Below are 21,122 nucleotides of genomic sequence, written 5' to 3' on the forward strand. Positions count from 1 at the left end.
GTTGACTGATACCACTTAAAATATCTTTCTTTTTTTGTATATCCAAAACCTGCAGTTAAGTGTTCATTGCTTTTCATCATTCATAATAGATGGTGTTTCGATATTTTGCTCATAAAAAAACTCGAGCTCTGATATACCGCACATCTTCATTTATTCTTGCAAGTGATTTTCTGTGTTGTACTTCAAAAAAACTTGCTAAAGCTCACGTCCTGTGGTAACATTAATCTCATCATTACAGACAGAACAGTTGTCGTTATTTGTGAAATAATTCTGTTTCCATAGTAACACATACTGCCTCATGTACATGCTTGTTCCATCCCATTTCAGGACAAATTGACTTAAGTGGTTGTCGTTTGTTGCTGTATATCATATTTGTTTTTATTCCATTTTTTTGTACATAAATCAGGCAGTTAGTTTTCTCGTTCATATTGTTTTACATTTGTAATTAGTGGCCTTTTATAGCTGACTATGCGGTATGGGTTTTGCTCATTGTTGAAGGCCGTACAGTCACCTATAGTTGTTTACTTCTATGTCATTTGGTCTCTGGTGGAGAGTTGTCTTATTGGCAATTATTCCACATCTTCTTATTTCTATATAAGTGTAATTTGACCTTTCATAAATGTTGACATAATGATAATTTAACACAAACAATTAAGAAAGTGTTGCAACCTGTGTCTGCTGTTTACGTGGTATAAACAGTTCATTCAATTTAAAATAATTTTCTCTCTCTCTTAATTTTCTTTTATCTTAATTGGTCACAAAATTTCAACTTTATCTTCTGTCATTTTTAATCAGTTAATTGTTTATAACTTTTCAAAATGTCTGTATATCAAACCAAAATCATATTCTGTATCTTAATATTTTTGTATTACATCTACACCATTGTCGGTATAAATCTATACTTTCTCTATCATACTGAATACAGTGACTTTTTCCCCAAGAGCAAGCTTATTGAATGTAAATATTTTTTTTTGTTATGTTTGACAAAAATATATTTGTGGAACCTCTTTTTAACTGATTTTATTCAGATTAGACGGGTATACGGATTAACATGATTAAGTTTGTATTAACAAAATTTATATATTATTAAGTTTTTTGAAACACGACCTCAAACTCATCAAAGGACGATATCCTTCTCCCTTGATTAAATGCAGCCGAGAAATTCCTGGAGCTATGAAGACAACAGATAATTTGTTTATCACTACTTTCCTAGCTCATTGTTAAAGGCTGTATGGTGACCTATAATTGCTTAAATCCATATTATTTGGACTCTGTTGGTTAGTCTTCTCATTGGAAATAATAGCACATCTCCTTATATTATATTGATGTCATTTCAATCTTACTCCACTCAACTGATAAAAATGCATTCCAATCCAGTGGCATGAAATGTAAAATCAGCATACAGGAAGATCAAATGAAAATTTCAGAAAATAGTAATAATAAATTATAACAGTATTTGTTAGATTGCTTTGTCTGTTATAGTAATTTGTACTTAATACCAAGAAAATATGTGCTTCCAAGCATAGATATAGTGTTAATCGATACATGAATTCCATATTAAGTACAGCTAGGTCATTTTAGGTTGTCTCTTAGACTTTGATATGAAGAACAGCAATAAAAGTGCTGTACCTTTGCTTTGAGTTTCTTAAGGTGTTTAAAGTGGTTTTGTAACATATAAAAGTAAACCATATCATTTCTTTTCTGTCACAATTGTATGGTGTGATAAAAACGACTACTTCAATAAAGTGTAAAGTTCACGCTTTTTTGGTTCAGACTCATATATCATGGCTAGCTATCATTTGTAATATTAGTAATTTGTCTTTATAATGCAATTAATATGATTTATATCAATCTTCCTGCATATTTCTCCAAATAATGTTAGACTATATGTTCAAGTTATATACTCCTTACTGCTTTTACCTTATAATCAATTCTTTGTCCGGACTTGTCTTTGGGCTTTTTAATGACCCTTATCATTACATGAGACATTTGAACAGAGATTAGCAACAATTGACCTTATCACGTTATATGCCAATCTCTTTTGCACTGCAGTCTTGACACATTTTCTCTTGTGATGTCAAAATTTCATGGGAATATCTGTGGTGTCCAGAAACAGCGAACAAACAGTGATAAAGTGTGTAAATATGTTATGCAATTTGCTTCTTTTTTTTGAGTAAAGGAGCTTCAATAAAGAGCTTGCTTCATGGCAAGATATAGCAGACATCTATATCATCCTGAACATGCATGAAATATTTGCCACTGAGCCTTAAGAAAGTTACAGTTAATCAATCAATCATCATCTGAGTTAGGCATCAAATTGCATGTTTCTTCTTTTATTCAAATTGATAGCATTACAGTAAATGCATCTGGCAGTAAACTGTTATCTCAATGATCTATGTTTAAGGTACATAGTAAATGATGACTAGGAGTATGGAAGACAGGGTACCAGCTGGATATCATATATCAATCTACCAATCATTCTTTCAAAGTTTACAGCAACATAAAAAAATTGGTAGTACTTTCTTTTGTTTTTAGCAAACTCTGTTGGTTTTGTTTTTCTTTTTTATACAAAAAATTCCTAGCAATAATAACTTATCACATTGTATTAAACATTATACACTACATACCATTCTATATACAACATACGATTCAGGCAATCTTCTCCACAGGCATCAACGTTACATTTCTTTTCTTCATCAGTAATTGTACAATCACACAACATTCTCTTCATTTTTTTGCTCTTCTTTCTATAAAAGTGAGAAAAAGAAACAGGATTTAACATACATATACATTAAAGCTTTTTTTTATTGTGTGAAATTATTCCACGATGTTATGAACTGTGACCAACAGAATTTATGCTATTGGTTTTTGTTTGTTAAATTTTCACTATACTACAATGCAAACTTTATATTATCTTTTGTTGAATGTTAAAAGGATAAAAATTGCATTTTACCACTGGAATAAAGTTGTAAAATGAGCCCTCTGATCTCTTATTTTAAATTTTGCAATGAATATCAAATTAATTTCATGTACTAATTCTCATTCAAAATAAAACTATTTCTCAGGGCACATATCCTTATGCACGTATCATTGCATTTTTGTTTACATTATTATATATGTCAACAAAATGAATTATTAAAAAGTCTGCCATTCCAATTATTAAATCAAAATTTGCAATTTTTACACTGAATTGCAATATATTTTTTTTTAATTTTGTTCATACACTCAAAGATTTGACTCATTCCATCTTCCTTTATCTCCTAAATGTCTGAAAACTAAAAATTTAAATTGGTGTAGCTAAAACTGTATCAAAGCCCTGAGAAACAGAACCTTTACTTTGAATGATTCAATGAATCTATGTTACTTACTTTTCACTGAGGTACAAGTTCTCATCAAGCAATTCAAATGTAGGTGGTTGGTTAGGATCAGCCTCTTCTTCTGGTTCCTTGGTCTCCTTCACTTTCAATGGGGAATCAGTCTCTTTTACTTTCTCAGTTTTCAGTGGTGAGTCTGTGTCTTTGGCTTTTTCCTTCTTGTCCCGTTTCTGTGTGGTCTCTTTCTTTGCTTTGAAAGTTGGCTGGGGTTTCATGGCTTCTGGTGTTATGATCAGATCAGATGCAGGATCCCAAGCATCATAGACAGCTTGCTTTACCTGGGCAACATCACTGGTTCCTGGTTCCTTCATTGGTGAAGCTTCGGAACCAGATGAGGCAGGTACATCAGTCATATTACTATCAGGGCTCTGTGTTATTGGAGTTTCAAAATCACTTAGCCTTCTCCAGCGAGACTTCACTTTTTCTGGACGTGGTGAAGCAGATGGTGGAGGTGATGACAAATCTGCATCCTTTTTGTCTTGCTTCATTCCCAACTTGATTGGCAGCCCCGTTTTCGATGACGGTGGTGGATGCTTTGGTAAATCTGTCACAGGTGAAGGTGTAGCATTCTCCGTTTCTGACAATTCTGACAACTTCTTCGATTTTTCTTCTGTGTCTGACTGGAATGAGCTACTTACGACATCTTCTGTTGGCATAACAAGTGACAAGCCTTTCTGTTTGATTTTGAATCCTTTCATGGCCATCTGCGGTTTTGACAGTGGTTTGATTTCTGCTGGTTTAACTTCTTCTACTTTTATCTCCTCTTGAATGGCCTCTTGATAAGGTAGTTCAGGTAACTGGTAATCTTTAGAGGAGGACGTGACTACAGGAGAATCTGTCCTGGACAGCTGACTTGGGGATAGACTTACATCTTGTGGTGAAGCTGTTACTAGTAACTTCTGCTGTAACACTGCCATTTGCTTTGGCCTTGCCAGCTGACTAGGTGATTGACCAGCTTCTAAAGGAGAAGCAGGCAGAGGGGACTGCTTTTGTTCCATTGGTTTAAATGTAGGAATATTTTGTTGAGTAGGCATAGGAAATGGAAGCCTAGTACCTTGAAGACTGCCAGCAAATGGTAATTTTGTAGAAGCTACTGGCTGAACAATTGCTGGTCCAATCAAAGGTGGGTGTTGCGGTTGAATTAGGCCTGGTGTGGAATATTCCGGTTGAAGTCCAAATTGTGCAGCGGGTGTTGGTAACAGTCCCGGTGGCTGAAGTAATGGAGTTGGTTGAGGTCCTGTTGGGTGAAGTCCAGCAGCCTGGAATATCGGAGGTTGATTTCCTAATGGACCTTGATGTGATGCTGATGATTGGGCTAAAGGACCTGGCTGAGGTTGATGACCATACATAGACTGGTCATATAACTGCTCTGATTGTCCATAACCCTGCTGTTGTCCATACATCTGTGGATTAGGTTGCTGATACTGTGACATTACAGGAGCTTGCTCTGGTATACCATGTGGTGGCATCATATGTCCAGGGGGTGGCATGCTGTGTGACATTGCCGTATGTTGTGGGGGCATTCCTGGAGTTGTCATTGGTTGCCCTTGAATTCCTGGTGCTGTCATTCCTGGAGGTGGCATACCTGGAGCTGGAATGGGCTGTTGTGGCATACCCTGTGGTAGTGCTGTTTGATGAGGTGGCACCATTCCTGGAATATTTTGTTCATGGCCTTGCTGAGGTGGTGGCGGCATTCCTTGATAACCTGGATACCCTTGAGATGTAGAAGTGACAGGGTAATAGTTTCCATAAGCATCTTGGTAATATTGTGGAGGTGCACCTGTTTGAGCAGTGGTGGCTTGGTAGTATGGTGGAGCAGTTCCTGATTGTGAAGTGACAGTAGTACTTGACATAGTTGATGTAGAAGCAGTGCTAGAAACAGCAGCTGAAGACTGACCTTTTGTTTTCTTAGGTTTTTCTGTTGCCATTCTAATCCATTCTTCAGTCAATTTATCTACCTCCCCTTTAGAAGAATCAAGGTAGGCCTCCTTCTCTTTTCTAGCAGACCTGGACGAAGACATTGAGTCATCACTTTCATCACTGCTGTATCTTCGCTTATCACGTCGACTCCGCTTACTTTTGCGTCCTCTATCTTGACTTCTACTTCTATCTCGACTTCTGCTTCTTTCCCTGCTACGTCTTCTAGACTGTTCTTTGCTACGATCTCTACTTCTGCTTCGACTATTACGACTTTTGCTTCGGTCTGGACTCCTGCTGTGACTTCTACTATAGCTTCTATCTCTTCGATCATGGTATCTTTCTTTTTTGTGTCGTTTTCTTTCGTATTTTTCAAATCTCTCTGAACTGTCTCTCCTTCTTTTATCCCAGAATTTATCTCGCCGCTTGTCAAAAGATTTGTAGCGGTCATCATGTCTTTCTTTTGAATAACGATCTTCATAATCTTTGTCTTTTGAATAGCGACCATAATCTTTATCTTTATAATCTTTATCTTTGTATTTGCTAGATTCTCTGTATTTACTTTCCTCGTATCGTTCTTTGTAAGATTCTCGCTCCCAACTTTCTTTCTTGCTCCGAGGCTTATCTAAGTTGTAAGTTTTGAGTTCTTTATCAACACTGCGGAATTTTTCAATCATTTTGAGGGCCTCTTCATTTTTAGTGTCAATTCCTTTAAACTGCTCAAGAAGTTTAAGGGCTTCTTCAGTTTGTGCTTTCCTCACTTTGTCTTCTGTATCCTCAGATACGGCCGCCTTTTCTGCCTTTTCTTCTTTTCCTTTTGCTACAGCAATAACATGCTCAATTTTTGGCTTCCCTCGAGTGGTAATGATACTTTCAATCACCTGTCCTTGACCTTCAGAATTGTCTGGTTCTTCTTTCACTTTCACAACCTCAACCAGCTTTTTACCTTGCTTTTGACCTTTTCCATATACAACAGTTTCAATAGCCATGCCTATATCAAGATCCCTCTTGTCGTCTGCTTCAGATAGAATTTCTCCTTCTTCAGTAGAATCTTTCTTTAGTGATTTCTTATCAGCAATTTTCTCAGCAGATGGCAACTGCAACAGCTTACTTGTCAACAAAACAGATTTTGTTTCAGTAGTTGGACTTATATCTTCTGGTGCTATTTCAATCATTCCTCCAGTTTCTTCTAGTTTCTTTTCTAACTTCTCATTATTTTCATTCTTACTTTCTGACACTTTGGTAACCATGGAAACAGACTCGACCCTTGGCATTTGTGCTGTTTTGGACATCTTTAATATTTGTTTTGCAATATATTCTGCCTCTGTCATTTCCAGTGAATCTTCTCCTAGAGGTTTTCCATCAATATCAGATGATGATTGGACTGGCATTGAATCAGAACTAGTCTCTTTAACTTCTTCCCGCTGTGAATCATGAGTCTTTTCAATTTTCAGTTCACTGGTAAATGGCTTTGGTGACGCCGGTTCAGTTTCATGACTCTCAAGTGAGTTTGGTGCAGCCTTCTCTTTACTAGGAATACTACTACTCTCTGGATGCAATTCCTGTTCATCAGGAACTTTGTCAGTTCGGGGTTGTGTTTCTATTATAACTTCATGTTTCAATTCATGTGTCAAATGTTCATCATCCGATTTCTTTTCAACACTAGCCTGACTTTTTTCAGCAACTTCTTCCTGCTGTACTTTTGTTTCAGAATTTGCCATTGTGACCTTAACTTCCGTTATTTCCAGTGATTTTTTACCATGAGCATCCAAATCTGTAGGTTGTGTAGGATCATACAGATCTACGCTGCTACTGGATGCTACATTTTGTGTCACCTGGTCATCTTCCTGTGGCTTAAAAGACTTTGATTTCTCTAAAGTTTCATCATCTGTAGGCATGAACGGGTCATACAAATCATCAGCTGTTGGTTGTAAGGGATCATACAGGTCAACGGCCACTGGCTCAGCCACAGGTGGATCCCATCTACTTTTCGATCTTCTACTAGATTTCTCTTGCTTCCCTGTATCACTACTAATCTGCACTTTTGTTGTGGTTGCATCAATAGATTCCACAGGTTTTTCAACTGCCTTGTCTTTTTCCTCTGTTTTATTCCATCGACTTATAACAGGGGTTTCAGGAGCTTCTCCAACTATCAAAAGTGCTCTTTCAGGAGAATCAACCTTCCTCTCCACAGGTTTTGACTTTATGACGAGACTTGGTGTTTTGAAGCTAATGTCTGGATCATCACTGGAGGTGCTAATGAAACTATCGTCTGCTTTTCCAGTGAAGCTGTCATTTGCTTTCTTGGTGAAACTGTCGTCTGCTTTCCTAGTGAAGCTGTCGTCTGCTTTCTTGATGAAGCTGTCATCTGCTTTCATAACAACTGATTTTTCAGGAGTAACAGATTTTTCTTTCTTTTCTTCTTTTTCTATTGTCAGTTTTTCAACAGATTTCTCAGGAGAGGTTCTGTCTTCTGGCATCTGGGGAGGTGTAATTTCCACAGTTGTTGCCTCCTCAGGAGCTGATGTGTCACAAGGTTCATCCACTATTTTTTTACCAAGAAGTTTGTCTGTAAAATCAACATCCTCCTCGTCCTCCCAAAGTTTACTTGGATTACTGGATTTTGGTAAACCAAATTTAACCAGTGGACGTTTGTCCTCTGGCAATTTCTTTGAGTGAAAAGAGAAAGCGGTTTTCTGTTGCATTTGCAACAGTGGTGTGGCCCCTTTTTGCTGTGATCTGATTGGATATTCTTTTCTGGGTGGTTGTACAGGCATTATTGTGTTTTGCCTTTCCTGTTGTATTTCTGTGCTGGCTTTCACATCTTCAGCTATTTTCACTTCTGATGAGACATTCAAGTTTTCACTATAACTTGATTTTTCCTGTCGAAGTATTTCGCCGGGAAGAACGATCTCCTCCAATTTCAAATCTGTCAGTGAATCAGCATGAGTCTTTTTGATTGGACTAGCTTTTGGACTCTTCCTGTTGCCAGTAGGACTTAAAGCTTCACTAAAAATCTTAATTCTGATACCTTCTCCTGGTAATGCAATGCTCGACAAGTCCACAGATAATGTACTATTTAATTTTGGATCATTTTCTATAGATATTTCATCCCCTTTTCGAGACTTTTTATGACGCTTAGACAACTGTCTTTCAATAGAAATATCTGGTGTTTTCTGATCAACAAGGTCGTCACTGGATCGTGATGATCTTGTTCTTCTTTTAGCAGCCTGTTTTTCTTCTGTCGCCTCCCTTTGAGCATCATCATCTTCAGACTTCCGTGACCGTTCGGTCATTGTTGAAGGTTTGGGGCTATCTTCCTTAGCTGTGCATCTTGGACTATCATCTTGTGAATCTGAAGCTTTTGATCTGAGAGACCATCTGGATGTTCCACTCTGTTGAGATTCTTCCAATAATTTTGTTGACTGTGTTTTTTTCATTTCCTTTGTTTCTAACATTTTATCCTCAGTATCGTCCTTGTATGTTTGTTTCAGCTTATCAATTATCCTTGCACCTCCTGGATCATATGTTCCTTCTTTTACCTGACTTGTCTCCTTTTTAAAGTTAACATCAGTACTGGGTTCTATCTCCTCTGAACTTTGTAGTTCTATTGAAGTTTCAAACTTTGTACGCCTTGCAGGAGACAATTCAGCTGTCTCTTTCTTATCAGTATGGATTTTTGAATGCTCTCTATCCAATGAATGTCTCTCTAATGACGATCGATAAGTTTGCTCTCTTTCTCGGGATCTTCTATCTCCTTTTTCAGATATATGCCTGTCTGGTGAGTATTCGTGTCTACTAGATTTTTTCTTTCTCCTTGATCTTCTACTTTGTCTTTCTGGTGAAACCTCCGGACTCTCATTCCTTCTTGTTTTCCTGTATCTATCATCATCAGGAGAGTGACTCCATCTTCTTGACCTTTCATAAGATCTAGGTCGTGCAGACTTTTCTTTGCGTTTATCAGATTCGGATGAATAACTGGTGTCTCTCCTGTCCCTCTCATCAGTTTCAGGCCTAGTTGTGTCTGTTCTTAATGACTGGCTTGCACTTTCTGGTAAATATCTTTTCTGCTCATTTTTTCTAGGTGACCTTTCAAGCCTTCGATCATCTTGTTTACTCATTTGATTTGTCTCTGATGTAACTTCATCAAAAGAACGAGTGCCAACTTCTACCGAATCAGAGTATTTAACTGCCGTTGATTCATTCACTTTGTGGTCAAATTTTACATCAGTTTTGTCTTTATTATCTAACTCCTTTGACCTGAGTCTTATTCCATATCTGGTTCTTTTATACTGTAGCTTGATGGCGTCATTACTTGGATCTGATTTTGACGCAATAGCCTGTTGGTTATCATCCTTTTCAGAGGACTGTCCTACATTTGATGCAGCAGACACTTCTGAATAGTCTTGTACTTGTTCAAATCTATCCCTTGTTTCTGACTCAATTGTGGTCTTTATCTTTTCATCTGCCATCTTACTTGCTACATTTACAAAATCATGATCAGCAAGATTCTGGGTTGTGTCTATGTCAGTAACATTATCTCTAAGACTAGCATTAGTGTTGTCATCCGAGTCACTATAATCAGCAATGATGCTTCTTCTCAAGTCTTCAGTGTCTACAATGCCACCGCCAGTAGCTTCATTCTTTGCAGTAGATCCCAATTGTGCACTTTCATTTTCAGTTAAGTTCATTTTTATATCAACGATAGAACTGTTTAATGAAGAAGTCGAAGTATTGAAAACTTTCTCCTTTGAATCACGGATTTCTGTGCTATTTTTAGCTGAAGATCTTGAATCGTCAGAATCCTCATAAATGTTCATAAAACTACTAAGTCCATGAATTTTATCTGTATCATCAGTTTTTATTTCTTCTGACTTTGCCTTAACACTTGAAGATTTTTCAGTCCTTTGATCTAGTGGAATTGATGGTTCCTCTGGTACCTTTTCCTTTGTTATTTTTCTATCTGATAATTTTTGGTCTATTTTTTGTTCACTATATGCACTCTTTTCACCATCACTTATGTATGAAGATTCAGATTGTGAGTCACTATGATTTGATTTATCACTTGGTGGAGTATCAGGAACCGGCAAGCGTTTTATTTTCGGACGTTTCCTTATTGTCTTATCTGTGCTGATTTCAAATGCATCTATTGTTTTAGATTCTGTTGTTCTCTCCATTAGTGACGTATCACTCGGTCTAACTGGGGGGTCATCTGGTTCTCTTTTCCTAAGAGGATCTGCTTCTGTGAACCTTTCTTTATCAATGTTATCACCGTAGCTGGACTTTCTTTCCTTTTCCTCCTTTGTATTAGCGTTGTCCGACTTCCTCGTAGCCTTTTCGATTTCAAGTAATTCTGGGAAATCTTTGGTCATTGAGGCACTTTTATGTTTCTTGTCAGTGTAATGATGGATCTCATCAAGCTTATGATCAGGAGGTCTCCAGTATCGTTCAGCTCGATTATTGTATGGTTGGTCCTCAGGTGATGATGTTCGTCTATACCTTGGTGATGGTGAACGTCGACGTTCAAACTCTTCAACTACAGGTGATCTGTTTGATCTTCTATACCTGCCTGGGTCATCACTCTCCTCCTCAGACGGAGACCGTTTGGACCTTTTGGATTTTTTCTTTGAGTCACGACTCACTGGGGATCTTGACCTGTGCTTCTTTTTCTTTTTGGCTTTTTTGTCATAGCGGTCCTCCTCTTCCTTTTCAACTGGGATTGGTGAATAATATGATTGTCTGATGTCAGGTGGACTTTGATCTGGCTCTGTCTGCCATTTTCCATTTTTCTCAACCTGACCTTGAGCTGCTTTAGGTTTTCGATTTAAATAGTAATCAAGTTCATCAACAGGGTCTATTTTATAAGATTTTTCTGATGTGCTACGACTCTCTGGGTGATATCCTTCATAACTTTCATATTCACTTGTCCTAGATGGACGATCCAATCTTTCTTTTTTCCTTGGGCTTTCCTCATACTCTGTTGGTAGTTCAACCCAATCTCTTTTTCTATCTCCTTCATTATATTCATTTCTTGTCTTTGATTTTTCTTCATATCGAGATCCTGAATCAGGTCTCCTGTTTTCATAATCTACCGGTCTCCTTTCCTCATATTCAACTGGTCCCCTGTCACTATATTCTGTAGATCTCCTCTCACCATATTCAGCCGGTGGTCGCCTTTCATATTCTGATCTTGTTTTATCTGGAAAATCCTCATATCCTTGATATGCTGGATCCCTCTTTTTTTCAGCAAAGCTTCCTTCAAATTCCCTGGGTTTTTCAGTAAATCTTCTAGATTCAGACCGTTCAGGTTTATATTTTTCTTTTGGAACTTCTCTCCTGTCGTCATATCTTGGGTCATCAGGACTTCTGTCAGAATATTTTGACCCTGAATCTCTCCTTCTATCACGTACAGGTTCTTGTTTCGGTTTGACTACTTCTTCATCAGAACTTTCCTCCTTTTCTATTCTGGGATCAGGCCTTCGTTTCTCCGTCCTGATTCTAGGGTCTACCTGCTCACGTTTTCTATCATCTTCATACATTGTTTGGGGTTCACCAAGATAACGCCTTTCTTCATGCCTGCCTCTTTCATCTCCACTACCTCGTTTTACAGAAGCGCTTCTTCTCTCCCCTTCATATTCAGGTTCACTATACTCAGACCTGGCCTCTCTCTCTCTTCTTTCCCTTGTCCCCTTTTCTTCTGGTTTATAAGGTTGTTCATATTCTTCCCTTTGATTCATTTTACTGGGTTCATCATTCTGACGACTTTTGAACTCTTTTTGATATTTTTCAATGGATTTCAGATATACATCTGGTATTTCCTGTTTAGTTCTATCTTCATATGCTCTTTCAACCATTTCTGGTGGCATCCTTGGATGCGATTCCTCTTCTCTTCTCTGTCGTGGGTCATATCTATTTTCTTGCTTTCGCTCTTCTTCGGACCTGGACGACCTATAACTTTGTCTGTCTTCCGATCTTTCTCTGTCTTCCGTTCTAACATTTTCCTTTCCACCTTTCCCCTTCTTTTTCATTGTTCTTTGCTTTTCAAGACTTTCTTCAATACTCTTCAGTTCCATCAAGAGCTTTTCACGCTTTTCCTTCTTTATTCTTTCATCTTCTGGCGTTTCTAAAGACTTATCACTTTCAGATTCATCTGATGAGCTGGAATCAGAACTAGACGATGAGGATGAAGATGATTCTTTTCTAGTTCGTTTTTCTTCATGGACTGGTCTACTTGCTCTTCTTGCATCAGGACTTGCTCTGGTCCTTGGACTAGGAATTGCTCTAGGCTTTTCTACCATCTTAGGACTAGGTGACCTTCTCTTTTGTGGATATCTTGATGACCTGGGACTAACAGACCTTTCTCTTGGCTTTGGTTTGGCCACTTCTGGACTGGGGGACCGTTCTTTTTGTTTTGATGATCTATAATCGACAGATCTCAGGTCTGGTGATAGATCATGCTGTTTAGAACTTCTGTACTCCATCTGTCTTGGACTTGGTGATGGCTCACGTTGTTTTGAAGACCTGTATTCAGGGCTAGGTGGTGTCCTGTCTCTCTGTTTAGTGGATCTGTATTCTGGTGGAGACCTATCTCTCTGCCTAGACATCAGATTTTCAGGTTGCCTCTGTGGAGGAGATGCCTCCCTTGTTTTGCTAGATCTGTAATCAGCTGTCTTTGGTGATGCATCACGGTGCTTTTCTCTATGATCTGACTCATCAGGAGATTTCTCTCTCAAACTGGAACGTCTAGGACTAGGTGAGTATTCTCTTTGCTGAGATTTTAAGTTGGTCTGCATTGGACTTGGTGATCGTTCTTTTGTTCTTCTATAATTAGATCTAGGACTTGACGACCTATCACTCTGCTGACCTTTGTAACCTCTGGACCTAGGACTTGGTGACCTATCCCTTTGTCTTGATCTGTAATCTGACCTAGGACTAAGATCCTGTCTACGATTTCTAGAACCTCTTCCATATGGACTGCCACCTCTATCACCTCTTCTGAAATCATTTTCCCTTCTAAAATCTCCATATCTAAATCGCTGTCTGTCATCATAATCTCTTCTTCTAGGGCTTGGTGACCTTCTGGACTTCCTTGATGAGTATCTATCCTCATGTGACCTAGATCTAGACCTTCTATCCCTTCTATCACGAGAGTGATCTGGTGAACGTGACCTTTGTTTATCTCTTGGAGAGGGGGAACTTCGACGACGTCTTGACTTGGAGTCATCTTCTTCAGGACTTGGTGATCTTTTAGACTTGTAACTTTTATCATCCTCTTTTTTTTTCTCAGGAGAAGCATCTCTTTTCTTTTCCTCTGTCTCTTCAGATCCTTCAATTTCTTTTTCTTTCACAAACAGTCTTTCTTCCTCTGTCATATCAGCAAATCTAGATCTCTTTGCTTTACTGTCAGCTGGATCCTCTTCCATTTGTTCCTCGTTTACTTTATCAGTTGATTCTATTTCCTCTGGCACTTTAACCTCAGAAGATGTTCCATTCACATTTATTGCATCTGCAGATGGTGCCTCACTACTTTCAGCATCACCTTCTTTGTTTTTATTTATTTGCTCAATAAATTTCTGATGCTGCTGATATTTCTGCATGATACTGGACAAAGTTTCTTCTCCGTCTAAACCAGGTCTGAACATTTCTTTCTTTCCTTCCTTCCCCTTTTTCTTTTTGTCTGCATCTTCCTCCTGGCTCTTCAAAGGATTGTCTGAGGTGACATTCTTTTTAGCCGAAGCCATGGCAAACTGAATTTTACTTCCAGCCACCATTGCCACAGGATTAAAGAATCTACGAGCTGACTTTACTAAAGGATTTGATCCACCTGCCTGTAATGATGAAGCCTGGGCTTTCAGTTGTTTCTGTTTAATTCTTTCCAATAACTGTTGAGCTGTTGTTTTGATGGGGTCACCAGACTGCTTTTCTGGAGTTGCCTCCCTTTCCATTGGCTCTGGTTCTGGCTCCTCCTTTTGAAATGAAACTGGTTCCTTAACAGGTTCTGATTCAACTGTAGGTACTGGTACAAAACCTCTTGGTTGGTCTTGAACCACTGGTTCAGGTTCTGGTTGAACAACTGGATGAACAATTGGCATGGTAACCGGTTGTGGAGATGGCTGTGTCATCATAATAAGATCTTCAGCAGCCTTCTGAGCTACAGACTTATCCTCCTCTGAGACCTGTGTTGGTTGCGGTGCACTATAAATATGAGTTGGAAACACCACCATTGGTGGAGGTGGTGGAGGTGGCCTGGAATCAGCCATTGTTGGTGCTGCTGCAAACTTTGGTGGCTCAAATATCTTCTGAACTGGGGCTAAAGCTGGAGCAGCTGAATATGTTGGGGGAGCTGAATAACTCACTGGTGCTGATACTATTGTTGCAGAAGAGACTGGAGCCTCGATTGATACTGGGACTGTAGGTTCAGCAGAGTACATCATTTTATATTCTTCTTCAGGAGGTTTCTCTGGAACTGTTGGAATATCTGGCATCTCTGTGTTGTCTATTTCCATGTCATCTGATTTATGCTCCTCCTCCGCTGGGGGAGGAGGTATGGGAATTAGTTCTGGTTTTGGTTCCGGGATCTCCACTGGTTCAGGTGGAGGTGGCGGAGGAGGGAACACCATCATCTGAGGTGGTGGTGCTTGTTCATAATATTGTTGTGGCTGTGACATTGGAGGCTGAGGTGGCATCATTGGTGGCTGCATCATCTGAGGATCCATGGGGGGAAATGCCATCTGTGGATCCATTGGTGGTGGAGGTGGTGGAAATTGTGGTGGTGGAGGTGGCGGCATACCTTGCATTGGTGGTGCCATCATCTGTTGGTTCCACTGTGGATCACCCTGTGGAGGCATCATAGGAGGTGGCGGACCATAATATTGCTGTTCAGCAGACATTGGTGGCATCTCAGGTCCTGGAGGTGGCATGCCAGGCATTGGTCCACCAGGCGGCATGTGTTGTGGTGGAGCTGGAAAGCCTGGAGGTCCTTGGAATGGCATTGGTGGTCCTTGAAAAGGAGGCGGTCCCATTGGTGGTGGTGGTGGCCCTGGTGGTGGAGGTCCAAATCTTGGTGGTCCTTCAGGTCCAGGAAAAGGCATGCCTGGATGTTCAGGCGGTGGTGGAGGATACTGAGGTTCAGATGGTTGCTGAGATGGTGGTGGAGGTGTTGGCAGCAACCCTCCACGTGGTCTTGGAGGAGGAGGTCCAGGATGCATTGGTGGCCCAAAATCTGGAGAATCTGGACGAGGAGGCGGTCCATAGCGTGGTGGTCTATCTCTATGAAAGTGAAATCTATCATAGTGATGCCTGTCGTCATCATACTGTGGCGGAGGCGGACCATCTCTGTCATACATTGGTGGACCATCCCTTTCATATCTAGGGGGACCAAATCTTGGAGGTCTATCATATCTGTCATCATCATAAGGAGGTCTGTCATATGGTGGGCCATCATAGGGAGGACCATCGTATGGTGGGCCATCTCTCCTGAATCTAGGATGTCTGTCATCTCTGTCATCAAAAGGAGGCGGTGACCTTCTGAATCTTCTATGGTCGTAACGTGGGTCATCATCGTATGGTGGCCTATCATCATCTCGACTGTATCTATCCCTTGGTGGAGGTCTGTCTCGAATACCTGTAATATAATTTTAAAAATTAAAATACTCTTTCTCACTGTTTCTACTATAAACCAAAATAATTCAGACACAATTTGAGGTTTTGTTTCCATGACTACTGTGGATTCATTATCATTAGTGGGATACTTATAGATTAACCATGAATTTAAATGTTCAACAAAGTACAAGTTTTCTACAGGCCTATAAATGTTATATGCAGACTGTGGCAATACCATGATATCAACTATCCATAAAAATCCATAGAAATTGATATCCACGAAATTCAAAAGTCTTGATAGCTTATATTTTTGCATCAGTTATAATGACATCACTCTTATCTGATAAGCAATATTTAGCGACGGTCTTTATCAATTTCTTGATCCAAGCATTAAACATATGAGCTTAAGATAACATAAGGGCTATTCTAGTCAAATTGAGGAAGGAGGGTAGAAGGGGAATTTTATTTTTGCACATAAGTTGAGCATTATTTGACTATAAATGATTTTTTAATCTTTACCTGGAGGAGGTCGACCTGGACCATCCTGTTCTAATCTTCTAAAGGGATTATCCTCTATACGTGGTGGACCATCCCTTCCAAATTCATCCTCATCTTCAAACCGTCTGGGAGGTCTACCAAATCTTCCACCTCTACCTCGTCCCCTACCATACCTCCGATCAACGTCATTATCATACTCTTCCTCAAATCTTTTCTCATCGTCACTGTCTCCTTCTCTTCGCCATCTTCTACGACTTCCTTCTTCCTCCTCATCATCATAACGTGACGGTAAATCTGCCATACCTGTAACAGAGAATTTAAATGTTGACAAACAAATACATTGTATTTCTCAACTTTGAGCTACTAAAAGCACATTGTTTTTTAACATGCAAGGCAAGTGTCAACTCGGAATTACTTCCCAGTAAAGTTATAGTATATATATTAAATAAAAAATTCTGTCCTTCATGTCCTAAAAGCAAATGAAATGGTTTGTATTCCCTTTTTTTCATCTTTCCCACATGAATGACCATTGTTCAAAATTATGAGCATGCATGCATACTATTTCTTGGTATACTGCAAAGTGTGAAACTATTTGGCAAATGGTTACTTTTCTTTAATATCACGATTAAGATCGTATTGCACAAATATCCCTAGGGTTGGCAAAAACCCAGGTTTTATGAGTATTGCCCATCCCAGTGGGAAATACTGGGAAAACCTGGGTTATATCCCCTCATAGAAATTTTAGAAAGAAGACCAGAAATGGGACAAGAAAAATGCATAATTAAAAGGCGTTTACCCATAGAAATTGCCAAATTTACTTTATGCAAAAGTTAAACCAATTTACATTTTTTTTGGAAAATCTCAACAAAAACTTGCATGTATGTAAAATTGTGTCTTAAAACTGATTTACATGTAAATTCTTAATAATTACTGTACTTTTTATGTGCCGTATGCTGATGTGAATTGAATCAAATACACTGTAGATCAGGGGAATTTAAAATGGTTTGTTACATGATTTGTATTTGTTGAGAAAAATGTGGTTCTGTATACGTAATATGGACAGATGGATGCTAGGCAAGGCACCCATTGAAGGGGGCATAGTATTGAAATGTTGTATGTTAAGTCTTATTTCATTGGTGGGCCTATGGCAACTAATTGTTTTAATCGGTGTACAAACTTGCTTCATGACGTCAAGCATATGAATTCCTACACAGGCGAAATAGTTCCCTTAATGTTGATGCTTTTTATATAATTATCTAGATATCATTTTTAATGCATTTTGTTGGAATACAATTTTTTTTTTATTTGATCATGTTGATTGATTTATGTGTGATAAGTATAGATTATAACATGTCCTTTTCCATATCTTCCCTGGTATCATCCCGAAACTCCCATGTCAAGTCAAGGCGCAAACTGAACACTCATATTGACAGAGGGATGATATCACATATTTAAAAGCTTAAAACAGTGGAATCCTCCACTGAAATATTTCCATTATTAAGAATCCCCCCCCTTCCCCCCATATCCAAACTATAATACCTGAATATAATAATGTCAATGGTCAGATTTTCTTTTTAGTGTACATGTAAGTGTTCTTTATTAATATTTCTTTAACAACTTCAGCTGTTTTTTTGTGCTCAATTTGACAAAACATGTATCTTCCTTGTCTGCCATTGTTGTTAATAGATATAAGAAGATGTGGTTTGAATGCCAATGAGACAACTCTCCATCCAAGTCACAATTTGTAAAAAGTAAACCATCATAGGTCAAAGTACGCTTATGATATCATTGAGAACAGTGCACCATAATCGGTTATTAACCTGAGACACAAATAACTTGTTATTTGCCCTAGGCAGAAATATGACTACAGCAAATCTGAGGTCATTACATTCATGATTCAAAACCTGATGTTTTCATAACAAGTATGTACAATATAGGACTTCCAAACAATCTTGAAGCCATTACATGCTTTTGCAATTGCTTTTAACAATTAATTTGGGGGTCCACTTAAGATATCATCATTTTACAATATACCTACACATGCTTTTCAAGTTAAAAATTCATTTCTTTTTAAACATTAATAAAATGTTTCATTTGTATACCTTCATGGAAATAGGACTTGTCTGATCTTTTCTTGGCAGGTTTACCAAACTGTGTGGGAAAATCTGCCAAATTTATTTCTGGTTTTTCCGGTGCCTCACTTTTGGATGGACCTTCAGGTCTGTCCTCAGTCTGTCTGTCTTCTTCACCTTTAGAGGCTGCAGCTGCTGCGGCCCCATGACCTCCTTCCCTGAAAAGAAAAAATGTCATGAACATATTTATATAAAAACTTTTTTAACATCAAATAATTGTCTAAATTTGTTAGTTCTGCTTGGCAAAGTTAAGCTCATCATGCATATCATGACATTAAATCAATAAAAACACATGTTAATTTAGGATGAAGGAAAATGTTACCTTGGCTTTTAGTTTTAACTTTGAACTTCTGTTGCTCTTCTTTATTGGTTACAACAAAATTGCTCTATAGACATGTTTTGGAAGAATTACATATCTTATAAGTTATATGGTTTGCTACCGACCCCATACAGCTCCAAAGAGGGTTAGTAAAATCCATAGGGGGTGAGGCCTAAGGCTGAATCTCCTATGGATTTTACTTACCCTCTATGGATCCGTAGGGGGTCAGTAGTGAACTGTATAACCAATAAATCGCACACAGGACTTTTCCTGCTAAATTATGTATAAAACAAGCATTCTGAGAGTATTGCATGGCAATACATAGTCCCCTACCGGGTAAAAATTCATTATACTGGAACAAAATGCTAACTTGTTCTATAACTTGTCATGGTGTAAACAAAAAGTAAATATCATGTCAATATCTTCAAGCATGACTACAAACGGTGTTGAAAACTGACTATATGAGTGAATTTTTCAAGTCCAAGGACCATAACTCTGCACAAAATTATTAGACCGAAACAAAAATTTGAAATTGATCTGTAACTTGTCATGATAAAGCCAATTATCAATCAATATCTTATAAGCATGACGAAAAAAAACATTAGATATGATTAATCGTTCTCTAGAATTAGATATGATGTAAAACAGTGTATATCTATTTCTAATTATAATCAGATATAATTAATAGCTCCAAATATTTTTTTCTTTCATTTGTCACAAACTAATATAGATTTGTAACTTATCTATAAAATGTCAACAACTTTTATCTACACAATGTAATGTATTGAAATATATACATTAATAAAAATAGATTATTATCTAATTAAAGGATTTCTCTTCATAACTTTTTTTTATATATATAGCATTCAGAAAATTAGTTTATACTAAATAACAAACAAACCTGTCAAAAAAAATCTTCAAATAATTTAACAAAGAATGTCTTTTATAAACAAATGAGTTATCTCCCTCTGTACAGAAATCTGGTTTAACATAGTACTCTAACATTAGATATGGTCCACTGTTATGGTCCATAACTCTGGACTAAATCATCAGACCGGAACAAAATTCGAACTTGATCTATAACTTGTCATGATAAAATTATATCATGTATATACCAAATATCAAATCAATATCTTCAAGAACGAAGAAAAAAAGTGTGGAAAGCTGATTTGCCTGACTGATGGATGGACAGACGGACAGACAGACGGAGTGCAAACCTAAAGTCCCCTTCGACTTCGTCGGTAGGGGAATAATAAGCAATGAAATACAAAAACATTAATCGATGACGTCACCATTAACAGTAAACGTGACGTCATGAACCCCATATGAAATCTACTGACCCACTAAGGATCCATAGGGGTCACCATGTGACAACATTAAACCAATCATTATGTCATAATTTACCTGAGGTGCAATAATTATATATACCAGTATTTATTATTGTTGGAATGTGCATTTGTCATGATTATTTATGCTTCCATATCAAAATCATTTAAACAATCTCCAGCCTTTAATTATATCTAATGGCATAACCAACCCCTTTTGCATAAATATGGGGCCTCGGTGGTCAAGTGGTCTTAGTACTCAGTCGAACTATTGTATCACTAGCCTGTCAACATTGAGGTTGAGAGTTCGAATCCCGCACGTGGTAAAAAATGTAGGTGAGTTCTGACTCCGACCTTAATTGATTAGGATTGTCAATATTCGTGCCGAAGGTCATGGTTCTCTCCGGGCACTCCAGCTTCTTCCATCAATAAAAACTGACCACTACAAAATAGCACAACAGTGCTGAAAGAAGCATTACACCAATCAATCAATTATTTACATTCAATGGTATAACATGAACCAACCCCTCTGCATAAATATCTTCTCCTAGAATAGCCTTAGCTTCCTTTTGTCGAAATCTACATGTACATGTAATAGACCTACAATCCATTTGTATTTTCATTGAGCATGTTTTGGAAAAAATTATGCATTTCCTTATTTTCATATGAAGACAATCTGATGTAAAGTTGTTTTAGTAATATATACTTTGAGTTTGACCTAGAGTTAACACATGGTTAATTCCTAATTATCATGATTATATAAAGGGATTGGGAAAATTTCACAAAGATATATATACAAATCCATGAAGATTACAGCTATTTATAGACAAATGTTATGGAATAAGATCCATTTGGAAAAATGTGCATGTCATCGAACAAAAATTTAAAAACTTTTAATACATCCACAAACAAATGCAAAACCCTTAAATCATTGCTACCTATTAATGTAAATAAA

At 38.0% G+C, this 21,122-nt stretch overlaps 1 protein-coding gene across 4 annotated transcripts in view; it reads right to left on the reverse strand.

The window, feature by feature from the left end:
* Positions 1-21,122, reverse strand: part of LOC127718205 (uncharacterized) — a 68,747-nt gene that overhangs the window by 41,207 nt on the left and 6,418 nt on the right. For all 4 annotated transcript variants that reach the window (XR_007989635.1, XR_007989634.1, XM_052224177.1 and 1 more), the window contains exons 2-5: positions 18,494-18,681; positions 16,413-16,694; positions 3,369-15,915; positions 2,628-2,747 (exon numbers count right to left, since the gene is read on the reverse strand). Coding sequence is in view for 2 of the 4 variants with exons in the window: in XM_052224177.1 (XP_052080137.1) it covers positions 2,628-2,747; positions 3,369-15,915; positions 16,413-16,694; positions 18,494-18,681 (13,137 nt within the window). In the remaining 2 variants the exon portion in view is untranslated. The remainder of the gene's footprint in view (positions 1-2,627; positions 2,748-3,368; positions 15,916-16,412; positions 16,695-18,493; positions 18,682-21,122) is intronic.

The sequence above is a fragment of the Mytilus californianus genome, unplaced genomic scaffold, assembly GCF_021869535.1.
Source record: "Mytilus californianus isolate M0D057914Y unplaced genomic scaffold, xbMytCali1.0.p SCAF_10, whole genome shotgun sequence".
Taxonomy (NCBI): Eukaryota; Metazoa; Mollusca; class Bivalvia; order Mytilida; family Mytilidae; genus Mytilus; species Mytilus californianus.